General features: G+C 55.5%; 1 protein-coding gene across 10 annotated transcripts in view; it reads right to left on the bottom strand.

Moving 5' to 3' along the window:
- Window positions 1-1039: 1039 nt before the first annotated feature.
- Window positions 1040-20786, bottom strand: part of NPHP4 (nephrocystin 4) — a 135913-nt gene continuing 116166 nt past the window's right edge. For 7 of the 10 annotated variants that reach the window (XM_034954042.3, XM_055098769.2, XM_003822160.6 and 4 more), the window contains 12 exons: window positions 18431-18556; window positions 15444-15649; window positions 13230-13456; window positions 12829-13015; window positions 11613-11696; window positions 6222-6378; window positions 5512-5597; window positions 4855-4940; window positions 3331-3502; window positions 2567-2746; window positions 2119-2262; window positions 1040-1634 (listed from right to left, as the gene is read on the bottom strand). In XM_034954042.3, coding sequence (XP_034809933.3) covers window positions 1494-1634; window positions 2119-2262; window positions 2567-2746; window positions 3331-3502; window positions 4855-4940; window positions 5512-5597; window positions 6222-6378; window positions 11613-11696; window positions 12829-13015; window positions 13230-13456; window positions 15444-15649; window positions 18431-18556 — 1796 coding nt within the window. In that variant the 3' untranslated portion in view covers window positions 1040-1493. Of the gene's footprint in view, window positions 1635-2118; window positions 2263-2566; window positions 2747-3330; window positions 3503-4854; window positions 4941-5511; window positions 5598-6221; window positions 6379-11612; window positions 11697-12828; window positions 13016-13229; window positions 13457-15443; window positions 15650-18430; window positions 18557-20786 lie in introns of those variants that run through there. The other 3 variants (XM_055098770.2, XR_008621169.2, XR_004670107.3) reach the window with 3 other exon arrangements.

Raw genomic sequence — 20786 nt, 5'->3', positions numbered from 1 at the left:
GTGGAGACCACAGCAGGCATGTGGTACCAGATGAAGGAGTGAGGGAGTAAACCAACGACCGCCATGGCCTCCAATGGATGTCTCCAGCAGCCCCTAGAAGGCAGACACTCTAAAGCAGGGAGACTGCAGCTTTACAAACACTGAAGGGACACATCCACAGGAGGTTTTCTAGCCCATGGATGGATCTCCTTTGCTGCTCTGGTTTCCGCTTCTGCATGGACGTCCTGCAAGCACAGGCCAGGGACTGTCTTGCAGTCTGTAGGCCCACCCAGCCTGCAGGGCCCACGAGGACTCTCCACCCCACAGGGCAGGGCTGGATGGAACCCGCACGTGGCTTCCTGGACTCCCCGGAGCCTCTTCCATGAGGACTGAAGGACTGGACATCTTACAATTGTTCCCTTGCCTAGGACTCAGCCTTGGGGCCTGTGAGAAAATCCAGCTCCCTCAAAAGAAAACTGTGTCGGCCAGTCCTGTCCGGCTGGAGAGTCCGTGGGAAGGGAGGGCAGACTGTCTCGTGAGAAGCAGCACCAGGATACAAACACACTGCCCGAGGAGGCATCTCCACTCTCTCTCTGCCCCTGGCACAGACGCAGGAAAAAGCCACAGCTCTGACCTTCAGGGTCCAACTACAGTGCCAGTGAAATTTCTCTCTGAAGGATGGGGACTGCGTCAGGATCAGAGCATGCAGACGCAGCAGAGACCACCCACCGAGACTGATCTCCGCAAACGAGGACCGCACCTCACTGCAAGGACCAATGGGGCCACGTGCTCTCTGCAACCACCGCTGGGTGCAGCCCACCCTCCGCTCAGGGGCACAGGACCCTCCGCCCCTCGCACTTCTACCCGACTGCTGCCGTCTCAGAGCCGGGGTCTCAGCCCCCACCCAGGGCAGGCTTGAGCGGCCTCTCCACGAGGACACATGGCATGGGCTGCCTGACTGGCCCCCACCATGTCTCCTCAAGGAGAAACCGGGCTTGTGCTGTAGACAGGAAGCCTCTGACACTGCACCAGCAGACACTCAAGAAAACTGCCAAGGGAAGACATGTAAAAGTTTAGTATTTTGTTCAACAATTTAAAAAACAGATATAATACCAGCATAAAATACTGCATAGCAAATAATAGATTATGTTTGTACAAAATCCAGTAAGAAAAACATAATTTTCTCATTTAGGATGATTCATAAAATACATTTTGAGCAACAGCGATAACAAGGGTCCCACATGCGTAGATGGCAGCACCAGAGCCAGACCCACCGCCACGGAGTTCGCGCTCACGGAACCCAGGCCTGCTGGGTGTCAGCAGCAGCTAAGCTGGACGCAGGTACTACAAAATGACCAGCGCTCGGTCTCTGCTTCCTCAGCCAAGTGCACAGGTCAGCCAGGTGGGCACTGAAGTGAGAGGCTGCAGAGAGGCGGGGAGGACGGCCTGCAGGGCAGGAGGGGCACAGACAGGCCCCAGCCGGGTGCCGCAGGAAGGACGTCACCCTCAAGCCCTCACTGGTAGATGACCTTCACGCAAAATGCCTCTTCGTTTTTGTCCTCATGGTCATTGATGTAGATCAGGATCTCCTCCTCACCCACTCTCTGACTAGGCGCAAACTGCAAGCCGATGGTGTAGGTCTCTCCACCCCCGACCTGGAAATAAGCATCCAAATCCCAGCATCCACCCCCGGGCTGTCCCACGCTCTCACCAGCAACCTCTCTGCATGGTCGTGTTTATTTCCAAGGGGAGCTGACAAGGCAAGGGAGCCCTGCGGGTGCATCCAAGGCCTGCCTTTGACTTCAGCGCCCGGTACAAGGATGGGAACCGGTGCTCAGCCAGTGTGACGCATTACTTGGACTCGGAGGCACACTTATTTCCGAGACTGAGCTGTCTAACATTACCATGAAAAGCCCTGGGCACATCACCCTTTCCCACACTCAGGAGAAACTTTGCTAAATCTCCAGCTACTAAAGAGACAACGGGCCCACCCAACTATGGGATGGTACCTGTCACCGCCCTGGGGCTTTTGGAAGACTGCTGGTGATTTGAGGAACTCGCTCCTAAATGCAGGCTAACTGCCCTCCATTCAGGGCCCCGGGTCTTCCCCTGGGAGTCCCAGGCACAGCCCCACCACACCTGGAAGGAGTCCTCCCTGAACCGCAGCAGCTCCGGGTGGTCGCTGTGCAGGTGGAATGTCCTCCGGGAGGGGTAGGGGTTGGTGTAGGTGATCCTCTTGTTGACACCCTTCCCTTCGCCCGCAGCCAACGTGATCTCAAAGGCCTGTGGAGGGAGGGGACAGGGAGACGCTGCGGCCACTCACGGGAACAGCCACTGGCCCTTCCTCCAAGTATTCCCTGAGTCTCCTGTGCACCGTGCACGGGGACCCCCACAGAGATAAGACAGACGCTCTCTGGAGCTTCCATCTGGGAGACACACAGCACAGGAGCAAACACTCGTGCACCCAGCCCTGCTGGGTCAGAACACTGTATCCAGTGGCCCGAGTCACAGGGCTGAGGTGGGGGTCCTGCAGTGCCCTGGTATTGAGCCCCCATCCCCTCAGCCTGTGCCTGCCACACATACAGACCTTGGAGATGAGCGGCTGGCGGCAGGAGAGGCACACGAGCCAGGAGGCCACCAGCTGGTGGCAATCCACGTCCACCAGGTTGAGATGGACAAAGCGGCTGCCGGCCCTAAGGGGCCTCACGCCAACATGCAGGTCCTGCACCCCACGAGGCGGCAGCACGAAGACACCTTTGGGGTCTGTCTTCAAGAGCAAGAGAGGCGGGTCAGAGCACAGCCTCTCAGGGTGTGCAAGCAAGGGGCTCCCGGGCGCCTGCAGCCCAATCAGCCAGGGGAGCCCAAGGTCATGGTTGGTTCCGGGGCGGCCAAATCTGAGGCCACAACCAACCCTGACATGACTGTGGCCGTGGCTCGGGTCCGCACCAGGCGAGTCCCTCCTCTCACACGGCGACTATTCCCTAAGCGCTGCCTCCGCAGACAGAACTGAAGCCATCTTGGGCTTAAAACCCCGGCCAGCTGGTGGCACCAGGGGCCGCCCTCCCACCCCGTCTAACTGTGGCTTCACTAACACCAGAGCTCCTGTCACTGTTTACCTTGCCAGGAATTCTGAACACCGGCCTTTGGGGTTGGTGTGTACGTCACTCACCCCACAATGGCACATCTAACGAAAGGCAACTGCCGAGAGGCCTCTGATAACAGCGTCTGCGCGCTGGAGGCGCTGGAAAAGCTGCTGTCAGGGCCACCCACTGTGCTCCAGCTGAATGCCCACTGCCCGTCTCCAGGCTGGGGTTGGGGAGAGGCTCAGAACAGCCCCCAGAGAGGCCGTACCTTCAGCTCCTGGGGATGAGAGGTGAAAGCTCTCACTTTCCTCACTGTCTGTGTCCCCCGAAGGACAAGGGACAGGCGGGTCAGCTGGCCTGCGACGCAGGAGACATCCACGCGCTGCAGGGAGTGGAGGTAGACCTGCCATGTCTGTGTGGGTGTCGCCAGCCAGCGATCCCTGCAGTGGGATGGGAGCCATCTGCACTTGTCCCGGAGGACTCAGCACCGGCCCGCGAGAGGCCAACAAGGGCTGCCAGGAGCGTGGGCAGACAGGAGGCTGCGCAGGGAAAGCCCCAGAGGACCAGGCCGCAGGAGGCAGAGCTGGGGCCACGCAGGGAAAGCCCCAGAGGACCAGGCCACAGGAGGCAGAGGGGGGCCGCGCAGGGAAAGCCCTGGACGACCAGGCCGCAGGAGGCAGAGCCGGGGCCGCGCAGGGAAAGCCCCGAAGGACCAGGCCGCAGGAGGCAGAGCCGGGGCCGCGCAGGGAAAGCCCCGGATGACCAGGCCGCAGGAGGCAGAGCCGGGGCCGCGCAGGGAAAGCCCCGGAGGACCAGGCCGCAGGAGGCAGAGCCGGGGCCGCGCAGGGAAAGCCCCGAAGGACCAGGCCCCAGGAGGCAGAGCTAGGGCCTGGTGGCTCCACCCCTGGCTGCCCATCTCCCACCCACAGCAGAGGCTCTCAGGGCGCAGCAGGGCTGCTTAGGAACCACATGTCAAACAAATGACAAGGCACGCTTTGGCCAAACACACATTCTGGACAAGTGTCCACCCCCAATAGGGGTTCTGAGGCAAAGCCAAGGGCAGCGCCACGCAGGAGACAGGGTGGGGCTGGAGGTCATGCCGGCCTGAGCACGGAAGCCCCTGTTAGCATTTTAGGGCCAAGAGCCTGCTGCTTCATAGTCAAATGGGGCTGGGTGAGGCATCTTCATGGGCTCACGAGGAAGCCACTCTGAGACGTGGTCACGTGGCCCCTCACTCTGTGGTGGGCACTGAGTGCAGGTTAGCCCCTGCCCCATCCTCAGAAGCACTGCAGGAAATCTCCGAGCTCACACCAGTTTGAAAGGATTCTCACAGGGCTTGGGCATCCGACTTAGGAGGGGAGGGGAAAGGGGCCGGGTCATTTAGCCTGGAGGAGAGAGGGACGGGCATTTCCACCACAGTCCTGCCTCTCCGCAGGAGGGACCACAGCTTCATTCATGCTGTTCAGCCTAGGGACTCAGCAAGAAAAAGGTAATGAGGGGCTTCTGGGTGGCCCTTGCCACTATCTGGGGACAGAGGCTGACTGGTGTCTCTCCTTGGTGGCACGAGCTGCATCCCAAGTCCCTCAGGCTGCACGTGCCCCTCCAGGGTGCGTTCCCTAGACCCCTGCGGGCCCTGAACTCGCAGCAGAATCCCGCCTCACAAAGCGAAGGCCCGACAGCTCCCCCAAGTTTAGGAAGGGGCCAAGCCCACTTTCAATCCACCAGCAGCCCCAGGCCTGCCTCCTCCTCTCCTCCGCCACCGCCTCCAGGTCCCCAAAGCCTGTGCACTTACGAGTAAATGATGACAAAGAAGTCTTTGATCTCCGGGCTTGGACCACTGGCCACCTTCAGAAATATGTCCCGTGGCTCCCCGGGGCCCTGCCAACCAGATGTGCAGCACATCAGGGCACACAGTGCTCTGCCGACCCCAGCCTGGCCCCTAAATCTGTGACTAATACACGCAGCGAGTGACGGCCAGTCCCTCCCAGAACGCATCTGTTCATGTTCTGTACCAATCGGAATTCACTATTCTGTTCACTGCCAAAGAGAAGATCATTAGCTTCCTGATTTTACATGGATCTCAACAATTAGATTCTACAGGAGATTTTATCCGGTTTCCTAACTGGTCATAACACAATTATTGCCTTATCCTTTACATAATGGTAATTAACAAGTGCCTTAATTACCATCCACTTTATTCACTTTGCTTCGTGCCTTTTTAAAATTTAAATTCAGATGATCAAGGAGCTGATCTGCTAGTAGAAAAAATAAAAACACACTCATAAAGCTCTCATAAGGATGTCAAAATAGCCCTTTAGTACCTTGGGAAAGAAACCACTTAGCAGAAAACCTAAAATGAAGAGGATCCCAGGATACCCGTGGGGAAGCCGACAGGGGCGCAGACTCACTGGGAAGGATCTGCCTGAGCTGGGGCCACAACACAACCTACCACATTCTGGGTCTCACAGATGACGTTCGGGTCGCTGCAGCGAACGTGGACTGGGGGGTCCTCACCAAGCATTCCCACCGGAGCACCTGGAGCAGGGGAAATGTCAAAAAGAGTCTTCTCCACAGCCCCGGCCTGTGTGGAGAAGGCCCCACACATTACACACTATAGGACAGGACAGGCTCGTCACAGGTGCTCAGCAAGACACCTGCTGGGGAAACGGACGCCGCCACCTTTCCCAGGACAGCATCCAAGCACTGTGTTCCCTGCATGGACACCGCCCATCCGGCCCACTGCGGCTCGGCTGCAGCCATCTCCACAGGGAATAATCGAGGGGGCCACAAAAAAGAAAGCACAGCTCCCTGGAGCAGGGAAGCCTGCACTCTGCTGTAAGGGGCACCTACCAGAAACACGCGGGCCATCAGGTGAGGAGGTAGGTGTTCCTCCAGGCACACCTGGACCTGGGCTGCGGGAGCTGGGATTTTTTAGAAGGGCAGACTCAGCCGGCAAATGCGCACCTAGTCATCTCAGAGGTGGCAAGAGGGACACCGTTTCAAACCATAAAGGCAGGAGAGAGAATTCCCCAGGCCCCACGTGCTGCTCTGACAGCACCAGGGCATGAAGCCATGAGGCCATCTGTCACCCTCAAGAGGTATCTACTTCCAACAGGTGAGCCTGCAACATGTGGGCTGCAGGGTCAGTGCAGGACCTGCCTGGAAATGTGTGCCAGGGCGGCAGGCGGATGGCCTTCTTCAGGAAGGAGAGCTCCGGGTGATAGAAGCGGAAGACCTGGTCCACCACGTGGGGCTGCAGCTCCACAGTCAGGCAGAGCACGGCGATGGGCTTGCCACCACTCGCTCGGAACAAGACCTGTGAGGAGGCCATGCTGAGTGTTGGGATGGGCACGAGGCTTTTGAGCAGCTTCTTGTCCCTCCTTAGACAGCACACGTATCTCCACTGTTGCCAAGACCCCCTCACCCTCCACTGCCATGAGTGGGGAAGGTCAGGCATCGTCAAAGGCAGGGACTGAGTCTGCAGCACCAGGTCTCCACCCGGAGGGGACCGCTAAGCAAGGTCTGGGCCGGCACCCACACAGGGCACCCAAGCAGCCACACTGCCGTTATTCCTCGCGAGTACGGCACACTTCATAAATGCCAGTGGAGAAGGTCTGCAGTCCCAAGTCAAAACTACTCCTGCCATGATCCCACCTCCCGACACCCTGTGTGCATGTGCGCAAGTCAGGCCAGGAGGTCCTGGAGTGGGTGGTGGCAGGGCCAAGTTCGCGGTCAAGCACGTCAGCACAAGCTCTTTGATTCCAGATGGCAAAAAGAGGCTGTGCCTAAACCAAAGGGGTTAGAAATAGAAACTTTCCTGGTTTCAAAAGAGCTACTCATTAAAAACCATATTGTCTGAAGAGGTATTAATTGGGACAACTGATAAAAAGGCTATATTTGTTTCAAGATACACACAACCACAGAGACATGCATACTCACACACACGCACCCACACACACACATGCACCCACATGCACCCACACATGCACCCATGCACCCACACACATACACACACATGCACACCCACATGCATGCACGCACACATGCACACACATGCAAACATGCACCCATGCATGCACACACGCATCCACCCACAAATGCATACATGCATGTACACATATACATGCACACATGCCCCCCCCACACATGCACGCCCACATGCATGCACTCACGCATGTACACACATGCATGCACCCACATGCACACACGCACACAATGCACACATACATGCACACACATCCACCCACACATGCACACACGCACCCACACACACATGCACACACATACATGCACACACATACATGCACACATGCCCCCACACGCACACACATGCACGCCCACATGCATGCACCCACACATGTACACACATGCATGCACCCACATGCACACACGCACACAATGCACACATATCCGCCCACACATGCACACACACGCACCCACATGCACACACATGCACACAATGCACACATACATGCACACATATCCACCCACATGCATACACATCCACCCACATGCACACACACACGCACCCACATGCACACACATGCATGCACACCCACATGCATGCATCCATACATGTACACACAGATGCACAAATACAAACACATGGATGCACATACACACACCACCCACACATGCGCGCACACACACACATGCATGCACACACACATGCACACACTTCACACCTGCGCACACTGAGAAGGAGAGAGTGGGGCAGGGCAAGAATGGAAACGAGATCCTTCCAAATATATCTTGCTTTATAGTTTGATTTTTGACTTACTTGTTTTTAATTTTGAAAACTAAACTAAAATAAATAGAAGTGTCAATGTATTAAAAATAAACAAATCTAAGCTTCTATCAAGTTGGTGCTGTAATTACCCAGAGAAGAATTCTTTAAGTAAATGTAAATCACAGGACACAAAGGACCTAAGGACAAATGCACCTTCAGAAATCTTGCACTGACAGATAGTGTCTAGCCCTGGTTGGTACTGATGTTTTGAAATATACACATACACAAAGATGGCCAGTGGTATTGTAGCCAAAGGGATTTGGCCAGTGTGGTCAGCAGATTGGTTACATACAGAGGAAATTAGGCAAATAAGTAAGCCAAATGCGAGCTAGGTTTCTCATGAGCAGAAATGAGAATTACAAACATGGAAAAAAACAGGAAGAAACCCGTGATGTTAAATTGGTGTTGGAAGAACTGCTGCAAATTCATGGTCTTCAGCACACTAGAAACAGTAGTCTGTGCACATACACGCACATATCTACACATCATATATGCATGATATGCACATATGTGTATGTACGTATCTGCACCCACAGGCATACACCTCTTAGGTCTCTGCTGAGAGGGACTTAGCAGGAGTGACATCCCAGTAGTACTGAGTACATCTAACGCTCAAATCTTGGTTTCTAAATATCATTCTCCAACCAAAGGAACCCGAGCTAAATAGCTGACACTCCTGAAATGCAAGCTGAGCCTGGGGCGTCTTGCTGTGCTGGGCAGTAAGGAAGGACTCAAAGGAGGACGGGGTGAATCAACAGGACGCAGGAGCTGGCCTGAAGAGGCTGCCCTGGTTAGTCAGGGCACGAATATGAGCAACAAAATAAATAATGATAGTAACAAAATGAATAAAATAGAAATTCATTGTTCATAAGGATATAAAAAGTAAATAGGTGAATGGGGTGAAGGCACAGCTCTACCTTACTTAAAATACCAGTAATCAACAGAGAAGGAATGATGGAATTGGAAAATCCGCGGCAGGCAAGCATCCCACTACCAACCAACTCGGGCCAGGTCATCAGTGCACACTGACACCTACTGCGTCAAAGTCTGATGAGGAATAGGGTATTTGAACGGCCTCAGTATCTCCCAACAAGATACTTACTCATGACTTTCTAATTACTAGACATTTCCTGATATTACAGGAAAAAAGCATGGCAGATGTCATCTTAACTGAATGAAAACAGTAACATCGCCAGTAACAGGACAAAGCAACACGGCGTCCCTCACAGTATGATGTTTGTAGAGGACACGGCAAATGTCTGTGGAGGTCCTGCCCCAACTGCATAACCTGGGTCTAACTGAAACGAACACCAGACCAGCCCCACTGGGCACGCCCTGCAGGATAACCGCCTGTGCACTTCACAACAGCCGCAGCCACGCCGGAAGGACTCCATGGGCAGCGGGCTGGTGGGGGCCACTGGACTGGCCATCTATCAAGTGCTGGGACATTTGTGAATGGGGCCTGTGATGACAGAAGAGGAGCGTCAGTTCCCTAATTTTCATGGCTCTCCTTTGACCACAGAGGACAGTGGCCTTATTTTCAAGATAACCCAGCTCGAAGTGTCATGGAGTAAAGGGCATTACCTGATAATTTATTCTCAAATTGTTCAAGAAAAATGCACAAACAGAGAGTGGCGAGGCAAACATGGCAAAGGTTAGTGACTGGGAAGTCTGGGAAAACCCTATGTGGGGACTCTGCACTCTTCCTGTAACTCTTCCCTAAGTTCTAAATTATTTCAAAATAACTACTTGTTATTTAAAAAAGGCACAGGAGTTAACTTGAAAAGGATGGCGGTGGCCTGAGAGAGGGCAGTTCCAGCATCTAAGAGCGGTGCCTCCATGGGATGAGAAATACAAATATAACGCCTCGGTGTCCATCATGAGAGGCCGCAAACATGGACTGTCTCTGGAGGCTGCTAGGACGCAGCTCATTTATTTGAAAATTGATAAATAAAGGGAATGATTCTAACATTCATCCTCACTTTCAAGTACAAAGTATATTTTAGGGTAACCAAACTGCTGATCGGGAAAGTCCTTGTTTGTAGAAAGATCACAGGAAGAATGACAGGACTGCAATTTCACCATTTTCCACCCTGGATGGAACACGCAGTGGGCCAGGAGCCTCAGCTGGATGCGAGTGAGGGAGACACGGGTGATGGCATCAGGCCATCAGCACCTGAGCACGGTGACAGCCAGCATGGCCTCTGTGGGTGGCCTTCATGGACAACATGGTCTGCCCACTGAGCAACTCCAGAGGCGGAGCACCCCAGGACAGCGGGTCCTGATCCAAACGCACCAGTGATAGAAAGGCCCGTGGTTACAGCCCCAGCAGACGATGCCGAGGTCTGCGTTGACTGGGGGCAGCGACGACAGCATGCAGTCATGATAAAAAGAAAAGTCCTTATCAGTCAGAGATACACACTGCAGTAATTATGGGTAAACTAACACAGTGTCTAGGATTTCCCTTCAAACTCCAAATTCATGTGAAGAGATCATATTTCTGACGTAAAGATTATTTTAAGGTGAAAACACCTGAAATCTTATCTGAACTTCCCTTATCTGACTAGTGCACAGCCTCCTGAAAATACAGCTGCCATTAACCCCCTATGTGAAAGTGTAAGTGAAAGCATCCTGCAAATTCCAGGAAGGTCACAGACTGGCCATGCTCACAGCATAAAGAGACAACAGAATGTCCCTGCCTTCCCACGGAGGCCCTGGCCCTCGCCCCCTTTGTGCTACATTGGCACAGAAACCTCGACCTCTGGGCATTTGGCAAGCTACTCACTTCCCAATGCTGCCACGGGCTCACAACGGTAAGGCCCGTCTTTGCTCCTGTCCCTCTGTATATGGTCATCCACCTGCAGCCCTTGCCATTCAGACCTAAGCTAGCAGACGAAAACCTTCCTCCCAACGGTTTTGGCAACAGGACGTGATGGCTGGGACTTCCCACTCATGTAAGGAAAAAGCGTTAACCTAGAGCACTCAATAAAGATCAGATACATTCCTTAGATCAAGGCAAAGCTGTGGCTGCACACTTAAATAAAGTAAAGCAAGTTTTCACTGGTGATGGGGCCCAGTGGACACAGAGGGCCAGGCTGCAACCACAGTGAGACCCGGGCCACGGGAACGCCACAGCCTCACAGGACTGCGCTGAACTCTGAATTCTGTCCTCCAGGCAATGTGTAAGAAAGACCAAAGCTTTTTAATTTTGTTTTTCACTTTCCAACTACTACAAAAGGCATGTTTCTACCGAATAAAAAACAACCTTCAGAAACTGCCATAAAGCAGCAGTGTCTCAAGCTCCTCCTGAGAATGTCTCAGCCAGCTGTTGAGAAGCAGGTGCCTTACTATACGGCCTTCGCTTAGCAAGGGACGTAACCAAGGACTACGTCTTATTTCCAGGAAGAACCACACCACACACTCACACACCAGGGAATGCTCTGCGTGAGGCTCAAGGAGTGGCCGCAGGCTGTGGCAGCCACCACGGGAACTGCGGCTTCACACCCGGAGAGCCCTGGGCTGTGAGAAGGCGGCCACCAAGGAGGCATTTCCGACCAGATACCATGCAGGCTGTGCCAGCGCCCAGACGGAGCTGCCCTGCCCAGCGAGGACACGGAAAAGGCCATTCCCAGGCCCACGCCACCCCTGCCCTGACCTGGCCCCAGCCCTCCCCTCCAGGAGGGGAGAGAAGGACACAAGGGTCAGGCCCTGGGAATACCCAGGAAGCCCCGAGATCAGTTTGTCCTCCGTTGCCCCTTTACCTTGGCGTGTTTAGTGGGCACTGCGCTGGACTTCCAAGGTGACACAGCGTCCACGCCCTTCTCGTTGCTCAACGCAGGAGAGGCCTGCAGGAACCGAACAGCACAAGCAGGTCAGGAAGCAACACCATTAGGCGACCAGCACCTGTGCTTAGAGACACCACTGCCACCCAGCTGGGAGCCACCAGCCTCCTCTCACACTGACTCTCCAGGCAGCAACCATCACCAACCGGCCTCACTGTGCCAGAGAAGGCTGAGGCTGCCAGGAACAAAGGGAACAGCAGATCCCAGGTGGAAACCCGGCTCTGCCTGAAGCCAAAGGCCTGAGGTCCCACCTGCAGTCCTCACAGCCCATCCCAAGAGCCAGCATGGCATCCTGTGAGTGAGCCTCTAGGGACATCTCAAGTCCACCTTAAGCGATGACCACCACCCTAGAGAGCTGACCCCAAAAGGTCAAAAGCTGAAACACACACTCCACACCCCATGCCAGCCTCACGCACCCGGGCATGACACACCCCCTGCAGGCACACCTCACACACCACCCCCTGCACACAAGTGCACACCTGCACACACACCTCACATACTCCCTGCACACACACAACTGCACGCCTGCACACACCTCACACACTCCCTGTACATCTCACAGACCCCTACACGCACAACTGCACGCGTGCCTCACACACACCCTGCATACATGCCTCCTGCACACACACCTCACATATCCCCCCTGCACACACACCTCACATACACCCTGCACACATACCTCTTGCACATATACCCGCTGCACGCACGCTCCCTGCACACATGCTCCCTGCACGCATGCTCCCCACACACATGCCTGCAAAGCTGCATCTTGCATAGAGCAGACAGTGCTGCAGTCGGAAGGGACCAAACAACATTAACTGGAAAGAAGATGCTAGAAAATGTCAATCCATTAGATTCACTGGGCTTTAAGAAGCCCTTCCAACCAACTTAGTAAAGAAAACTAGGAGGAGATGGTCCAGCTCGACACCCATCAGGCTGGAAAAGAGAAGGGGCTGGTTGCCACTTGCAGCGTACATGCCAGGGCTCTTGTTGAGCACCAAGGGGAGTGGGCGGCAGCCCCAAGGCTAGTCTGTCTGCACAGGTAAGGGAGGGACACTGGTGGAGACTGGAAGCATTCTCAATTTCCCACCGTCGTCAGCCAAATGCAACTTCCCCGTGTGCCTGACACCCGCACCTGCACCATGGCCAGCTGCCCTGCAGAGAAGCTCTGGAACTTGAAGGGGACGTGGGCGGTCTCGTGGGGGCGCAGGTAGAGCTGGGGGGCCAGGCTGCCACGCAGGTGGAACATGTCCTCCTCCACCGGTGTGTGCAGGCCAGCAGCACCCTTGAAGTCCCTCCACTCCTGACTGTCCACGATGACGCTGGGGGAGGCAGTGTCCAGGCGTCAGGGCAGTTCTTCCCAGGAAGACCCACAGGAGGCTGCGGTCCCACCCACCGAGAGCGGTGCTCAGAGGAGTGGGAGAGAAGTCAAATCGCCCTGGCTCTCGGGCAGAATTCGAGCCAGCTCAGCAGGGGTGCCGGCTGCACCCGACACAGATCTGGGCTGGGGCAGGACGGGCACCACTGAGACCTCACCTGAGCTCGGGGTTGTCGATCTCCACAGTCACCGTGTGCTGTGTGTTGTGGGGGTTCTTAAGCACAAACTCAAAGAACTCGGCGACCCCCAGCGTGGCGTGGAGCGTGTGCTCCGTGGTGATGGCCAGGCTCAGCAGGCTGGCGATGCTCTCGGCCTTCGTGCGTTCCCGGTAGGCGGCGATGACCTGTAGGTCCCGCAAGTGCTGTGTGCGGACGCTCTGCTGCGCCTGCAGACAAGAGGACATGGGTGGACAGGGTCCCAGGCACACTCTCCTCCACAAGGGGCTATTGCTGGCTGCCCACCACCCGCGATCTCAGAAGAGGACATTTCTCCACAAGCATCGCCACCACCACCCCCTTCCTTGACCATGTGGTCTGGGTGGAACTGGCCGGCCCCACCCAGGCATGGATCTCAGGCAGTGCTGGACAGAGATCTGCTGGCTGTGTCCCTGACACGGAGGTCCACATAGCACCCCTGCCTATTCCTGAGAGACTTCACAGACACGAGTCTGGCCCCCCGCACGGTGGAGAATTAGAAGTTTCAAACAAGAGAAAAGAATGGCCTCAAAACTATGGTGACAGGCCTCACCAGCCAGGTCCCCAACACAACTTTGGGAGCCCTGCCTGGGCCCAGCGTCCACAGGAGAGGACATGCCCCCGGCCTGCTGAGTCTCGGTCACACCAGGTCAGAGTCCAGGCAAGCAGCACGCTGCCTCAGCAAGGCTCAGCCACCCCCTTGCTCTGATGCCGCAGGGACTCAAGGGGCTTGGCCAGCACACATGGGTTCTACAGGTTGGAGACTGGCCTGTTTTTCTTGTGGGCCTTACAAGAAAAAGTGAGGCCCACTAGAGGCTGCCTTGCAAGATCTCAGGCCTGGAAGGGGCCACCCCCATGCCGGGGAGTCAGCCAGCCTGCAGCTACTCCAAGAAGCCACTGCGGCCGGGTGCTGGGAAGCTTCTGTCTAACACAGAGGAGGCTGAGGCGTCAGAGAGATGGGCTGACTTCAGTGCTTTCAGGATTTAACTCAAAAGGTGAGGACAAAATTTGATTTCTGGCTTAAATGACTTTGGACATTCACTTTCCAACATCCAAGGCTCTGGCTGTTCCTTTGCAGGGGGATTGGAGCTGGCCTTTCACACTTGGGGCCTCCATCAGAATTTCATCCTCAGAGCTTTTCAGGAGTGGAACCTCTGACAGGCTGTGCTGGACGATGGGGCCAGACATGAGTTAGGATGAGAAACAGGGCTAGGGCTGAGAGTGGCTCCTCAATTCCAAGCTTATGCTGACAGAGCTAAGCTTATCCAGGCTAGGGGCCTCCAGAGGCCACAGCTTCAAGCCCTGCCAGCTAGGAGGGAGGGAGGAAGGGAGGGAGGGAGGTGGGGTGGGTGTCCTGAGGCCTGGGAGGAGGCCCCAGTCATGCCCTGGCCCTGCCCTGGCCTCCCTCTAGTCCCTCCCTCCTCCCTGACCACTGAGCCCACCAGTCCTGTGGGGTCAGACCAGGCCTCCTCACCCCGTGTCTTCTCACCATGCCTCTTCCTCGCCCCATCAGACTGAACTGAGCCTAGGGAGGGACCGAGGCATCTGCATCCACCTTTGAGCACCAACGCCTTGCTGGCAGGGAGGCTGAGTGGCAGCCCTGCTGAGTTTACTGTCAGGAAAAGGGCCACCTCTGTTCAGACCCTGGCCTACCTACATGCAAGGGGGAATCTCAGGAGATCTTTCTCAAGGCCCCTGTGGTTCCCGACTTCTATGAACCCAGGAGGTACAACCATTCTCACCTCCCATTTCTTAGTAGCAAAATATTAAAAGTTCTATTTAGATTTTCAGCCAAAAAGGGGAATTTTTCTAGCCAGAATGATTACATTGACAACCCAGGATATGTCAGTTGTTCACAGCTCTGGTCCCCAGACCTGGGAGAGCCTCAGAATCACCTGCAAAGCTTTCTTCAAACCCAGGCTCCGGGGGTCCTGCCCACACCAATCAGTATCAGAATCTCCAGGGCTGACGCCCAAGAACTGGCTTTTATTAAAAGCTCTCCAGATAATTCTCACTTAAAGATTTCCCCCGGTGGCTGAAAAAGTCCGATTTTCTTATATTCTGTCCCCAGGATTTGGGAGGAAGGTAAGAGAATCATGTGGGAGGCAGGGAAAGACGTGCACAGTGACTCAGTCTGCATGGAGATCCCAGGACAGTGACAGCTGAACAAACCCTTACCAACACGCTCGTCCCGCGCCGGCCCAAGTCGCCCCCGGCCTCCTGCAGGCGCACAGACCTCATCCGCTCCAGCTTACGCCTGCGGGTGGCATCCGACTCACAGCTGACGTCCTGGGGCCCCTTGCCCTGCCGGGCATGGGTCAGTAGCATGGCAGCCAGCTCACTGTCCACGTCCGCCAGCTTCTGTGCTTGCACCACGTGTTTTCCTGCGAAAGGGTCAGAGCGCGAGTCAGGTAGATGTGCAGTGTCTGCCTTCCAGGAGCAGACACCAGGGCAGGCCTCCCAGGACCACCTATATAGGGAGGGAGCTCAAGAGTGCGGCTCATGCTTTTTGCAGCTCCAATCTGCAGAGTTCTGAGATCCAGATAAAGATGATAACTTTATACCCTGGTTTCCACAGCATCCCCTCCTTTCCTCAGCCTTCAAATTAAAAGCAATTCTGACTCTGGCCCTTAGATCCAACGCTGTCAACACACCACCAGGGGGTTTTCTAGGGAAGAAGGCCACGTTCTAGAAGCCCACGCTCTCGGGATCTTAAAGGGCCCACTAATGCCTTCACCCAGGGCTGCCGGCCTCAGCCCCTCGGATCAGGAATGGGGGTAAGGGGTTGTCCCTTTGGCAGGAGGCCTTCAGCGAGTGGGGGGCAGGCGATGAAGCTCAGAGCAGGCCTGGCCCCCAAGCTCCTGCTCTCAACTCCATCCCAGCTGCCCCTGGACTGCCTGGCCCCCAGGACAGCCCGCATCCTCTGGGGTGGCCCTACTCAAACCAGGGACACACAATGACTCATTTAGCAAACCAACAGAAGCTGAACAGGGTCAAGCACTGGCAGGCAAAGGCTCAGCCACTACTGGATGGGCCAGGCCCTTCCTTCCGACACAGAGCAGGGGCTTGGGGTGTCGGGTGGGGCTGTGCTGGGTGACCAGGCCACGCCAAAGGCTGACACATGAGGCTCCCAGAAAATCGCTCAGCCCGGCACAGGCAGGGCAGCTGAGAGGTGCCCCAGCTTAGGGCCTGGGTCCTTCCTCACTCTCTGGCACCAGCAGAAACTTCCCACAGGAAACCAACGCCAGCCCGAGCTCTCCCAGCCTGGTTCCACTTGTATGGGGCATGGGCACCCCCTGCAGAAGCCTCCACACGGTGGACAGCAAAGTGACCCCTGACTCCTTCTCACAAGGGAACAGTGCCACTGTCAGGTCCCTCACCACCATCCAATTTTAACGCCGGCAAACTGCTCTGCAGATGCCCCGCGTGGCTCTTACAAGTCTCCGGCACAGGCCTGGTCTGAGCTACCTGCAGCCACGGCTGTGAGTGGAGGGACCTGGGGCCTGCGCAGGTGGGGGTTTATCATGAGCTCAAGTTTTCAGATTGCATCACCCCAACAAATACCTCTCGTGGTCCCAATGAAACCAGAAAGAAAGTTACAGAGTGACCGTGAAACTGCACTTGGGGTGAGGCACGAAGCACTGAGAACCTTCTTAAAATTTCGTGCAACTTGCTAATTGCAGAGCCTTGCCTCATGGGTGAGACATGTGCTTTTAAGGGACACCTCCTGTCCTGGTCCTGAGCAAAACAGGGTCTGGAGGATCACTGACCTCAGGGCCTCTGATTGTCTCAGCAAGGCCTTCTGGGTTCCTGCTCCCTGACAGCTGAGCTCCTGACCTGCTGCGCCTGGAGGCAGGGTTTTATCAATAACCTCAACCTGGCTCCTGGAGCTCAGGGACTTCTCTCTACGGAGCTGGCTCTCCACCGTACTCTAGGTGGTCTGTGGGACCAGCTGAGGATGAAGGGCACTGACCCCAGGGCAGGGAATCCAGATTCTAAGCCAAGTTCACCCCTTAGCCACGGCACTGGCCAAGTCACCTGACCTCTCTTCGTCTCAGTTTCTTCAAAATTACAATGAGGAAGCTGGCCCAGAACAACAGACTCTATCTGCCTGGATCATGAATCCCTTTGAGCCCCTCATGTCTGCTCCCAGGGAGAACATACAAGTTCACCCAGAGTTTCAGGGGCTTTGTGGGATCCTGGAAGCCTTGCAGGAGGGAACCCAACGGCCCCTCCCACCTCTAACGGCCCCTCCCACCTCTAACAAGCCACAGCTCCAAGGCCCAGCAACACACGAAAGCGCATGGCAGCTGTGAATTCACACAGATGATCTGCAACCTCTGGGGGAAATGCTCCTTAAAGAGCACTTCCCACTTGTAATTCAAATGACAAGTACTTTATACTCAGGTCTGTGAGGCCTTACATTTTAAGGGGATAGAAAAACTTCAGAGCCTCCCTGCTGTGAAACACATTTTCACCAAACCCAGGTCTTCCTCTCAAAACCAGGTCTTTCTTTCCCAAGCTCCATAATTGGCTTCTTTCTTCTGTTCACAACATAGGGGACTTCAACTTGTTTTGAAAATCAGTCTATGTTCCTCCTGACCTTCTCTCCATTTCTCCTTCCCTTGCAGATGAGCAGCCAACCAGACACAAATGCCACTGGCAGGGTTCCCACTTCTCCAAACAGCACAGTCGCCTGCAGAGCCCAGCCTAGAGCACCAGGGTGTGATCAATGTGGTGGCTCGGTGGGGCCTGTGGGTCCACAGGGGCACCTAGCCAGGGCACCAAGCTACATATGGACAGCACAGTCATGCCCTAGACGCAGATGGGCATTAACAGCACCACGAATGGTGCACACGCACACACACACACACGCACACACAGACACGCACACACACATGCACACACAGACACGCACACACACATGCACACACAGACACACACACACGCACACATGCAGCCTTCCACCTCTCACACGCCATTCATGACCCACCCGCACATGGACAGCACAGTCCCGTCCTAGACGCAGAGGGGCACTGACAGCACCACGAATGGTGCACACACACACACACATGCACACACGCATGCACACACACACGCAGTCTTCCACCTCTCACCCACCACTCACGACCCACCCACACATGGGCCCAACAGTGTAAACTCACGCCTTGAGCTTCCAGTCGTGAGGAGGCTGCCTCCAGAGAAGCGGCTGGCTCCATCGTTTGAGATGACCCGAGATCTGGACGGTGGCAATGTGCTACAACCTCTCACTTTCTGTTCACACGGGTGACCTACATGAAAAACATCCCAACATAAGACATGAACCCCAAATGAGAATCTGATGAAACAGATCAACCCACCACATAAACGGTTGTGGCTTTCAAATGGCCCATCTACACCCTGACACGCTAAGGCCCCACCGCCTCTGTTTTGAATGTTTTGCAATTGAGAGACAGGTGGGAGCTCGTTCTGCTGCGAACTTTCAGCTAGGTCTTCATTCTCCTGCCGTGTCAGTGGCAGCCTCCGTTTCCTGGTGATGAATGAAAGCGTGTGGCACTCACAGTTAGCTGCACATGGATTCTTACTTCTGGATCTCTGGGTCGCAAGGTGGGCTGCCTCACACACTCTAACCTCGGCCTCTCGATTGCCACATTGATCAAGGATAGGCCTGTGTGCATTTACACGTGCAAATGTCTGACTCCACACACACCCAGGGTGAAAGAGCCCCCATAAACTGGAGCCTTCACCAGAGTTGTGTTCATAACAGAAGGCTTTGGCAAGCAAGTGGTGTGGCCTCAGGACACGCGTGTCTCACGGCCGGTGGGTGTGGCACCCTGCAAACTTGCAACTTGCAAACCTGAGTGTCCTGGGGGAAGCCGTGCTTGCCCACGGCACACTCTCCTGCAAGGATGGGACCCACAACCTCGGTGTGACCTTTACTTCCCCAAGGGGCGAGGCAGAGCACCGCCAACGAAGCTGTGTCCCAAAATGAACCACCCAGGGTGCGCACAAAATGCTTGTGCCATCAATTTCCTTAATTCCGATGAGGCAGTGTTGAGTGCCCTCGGGCCTGGGATGTCCTCACCATTTTCCCGGGAGCTGTTAAAAACGGGAACCCCCTCCCCTGGGCTTCCTGCCTCTCTGCATCCCTTCACTCCTGCCTACCCTCAGCCCCAGGGGAGGGAGGGACTTCCACACTGGCCAGGTCCCTCCTTGGCTGCAGCAGATCCACCTGCTGCGCCAGGTTCCTTCCCCTCTTGCCCGTCAGAAGCTGCTGTTTTCAAGGACGAGCCCAGTGCTGGGAGCACGCCCACGTGCAGGCACCTGTGGAGGTGAGCCATATCCTCCGTCCAACCCAGGTTCTCCTGGTGACAAAACCAGAGCTGGCTGACGGAGGTGTCTTTCTAGAATGGTTCTCAGCTGAGGCTGGAAAGGGAGTGCCCGTCCTACCAAGGGAGCCAGGCAGGTCTCCGAGCTGCTCTACCTGAGTTCAGCCCCTCTACATCCCAGGGAACAGCGCCTGGATTTTGGAAAGGACCTGAAAGCCAGATACTGAATCGCAGCTGGCGACACCAAAGACATTGGCGGGACAGCAGACCAGCCCCCAAAAAGGGCTGTTGAGGGCAAAGGCCCCGATGTGGTGGTAGAGAGAGGCTAGATTTAGAAATCACAGACTGCCTGGAATCAATCTCTAGAAAACTTCTAGAAGAGCTTCACTTCACAGACAGATGGAAAGCTGGTGACGCAGCAGCGAACAGTCCCTGCTGCCCTCAAAGAACTCACATTCTCCTAATTCTTAAGTTCCTTTGGTCATCTTGAGTGCTCTCTCCGGATCTCAGTCCAAGCCAGGCTGGCCTTCCTGCCACCTCCTGCAGACAAGCTGTTCTTGGTCATCTGTCCTTGCTTCAGTCTTTGTAAGCTCTTTCAAAACTGAAGCTCCAAAAGCAACTATGGCAAAGGCACTGGCACGTTGGCCGCCTCCTACTGTCTGCGCACGAGCACAAATGCAGAATTCCCTGGCTCAGCGCCATCCCTGGAGGCAGCTTGAAAGCTCACTCTGGGCAGCTGTGGGGTCAAGCCGCCTGCTCACCTGTGCTGAGAATTCGGCCCTCAAGGCCAGGTTCTGACGGCCACGCTCACAGCCGTCACTGCGAAGGATGGGAAGGCTGGCTGCCTCCTCCCACGCCCTAGGTGGCAACCAGAAAGGCCAGTGGCGCACTTACCCAGCCATCTCTCAGTGGCGCGCTTACCCAGCCATCTCTCAGTGGCGCGCTTACCCAGCCATCTCTCAGTGGCGCGCTTACCCAGCCATCTCTCAGTGACGCGCTTACCCAGCCATCTCTCAGTGACGCGCTTACCCAGCCATCTCTTTCCAGGGGAATTAATTTCGTTCTTGCCAATGTCCCAGTAGCTGACACCCCCCGCCTCTTGTTCTTTCTCCTTGACCTCGACGTCAGCACCATGCTGTGCAGCAGGACAGCCGTGCTGACTTCCCCCTCGGCCCAGGTCCCTGCTACATCC

Source organism: Pan paniscus, chromosome 1 (genome assembly GCF_029289425.2).
Source record: "Pan paniscus chromosome 1, NHGRI_mPanPan1-v2.0_pri, whole genome shotgun sequence".
Classification (NCBI taxonomy): domain Eukaryota; kingdom Metazoa; phylum Chordata; class Mammalia; order Primates; family Hominidae; genus Pan; species Pan paniscus.
The sequence above is the reverse complement of the archived record's forward strand: the minus strand, read 5'-3'. Positions and strand labels throughout refer to the sequence as shown.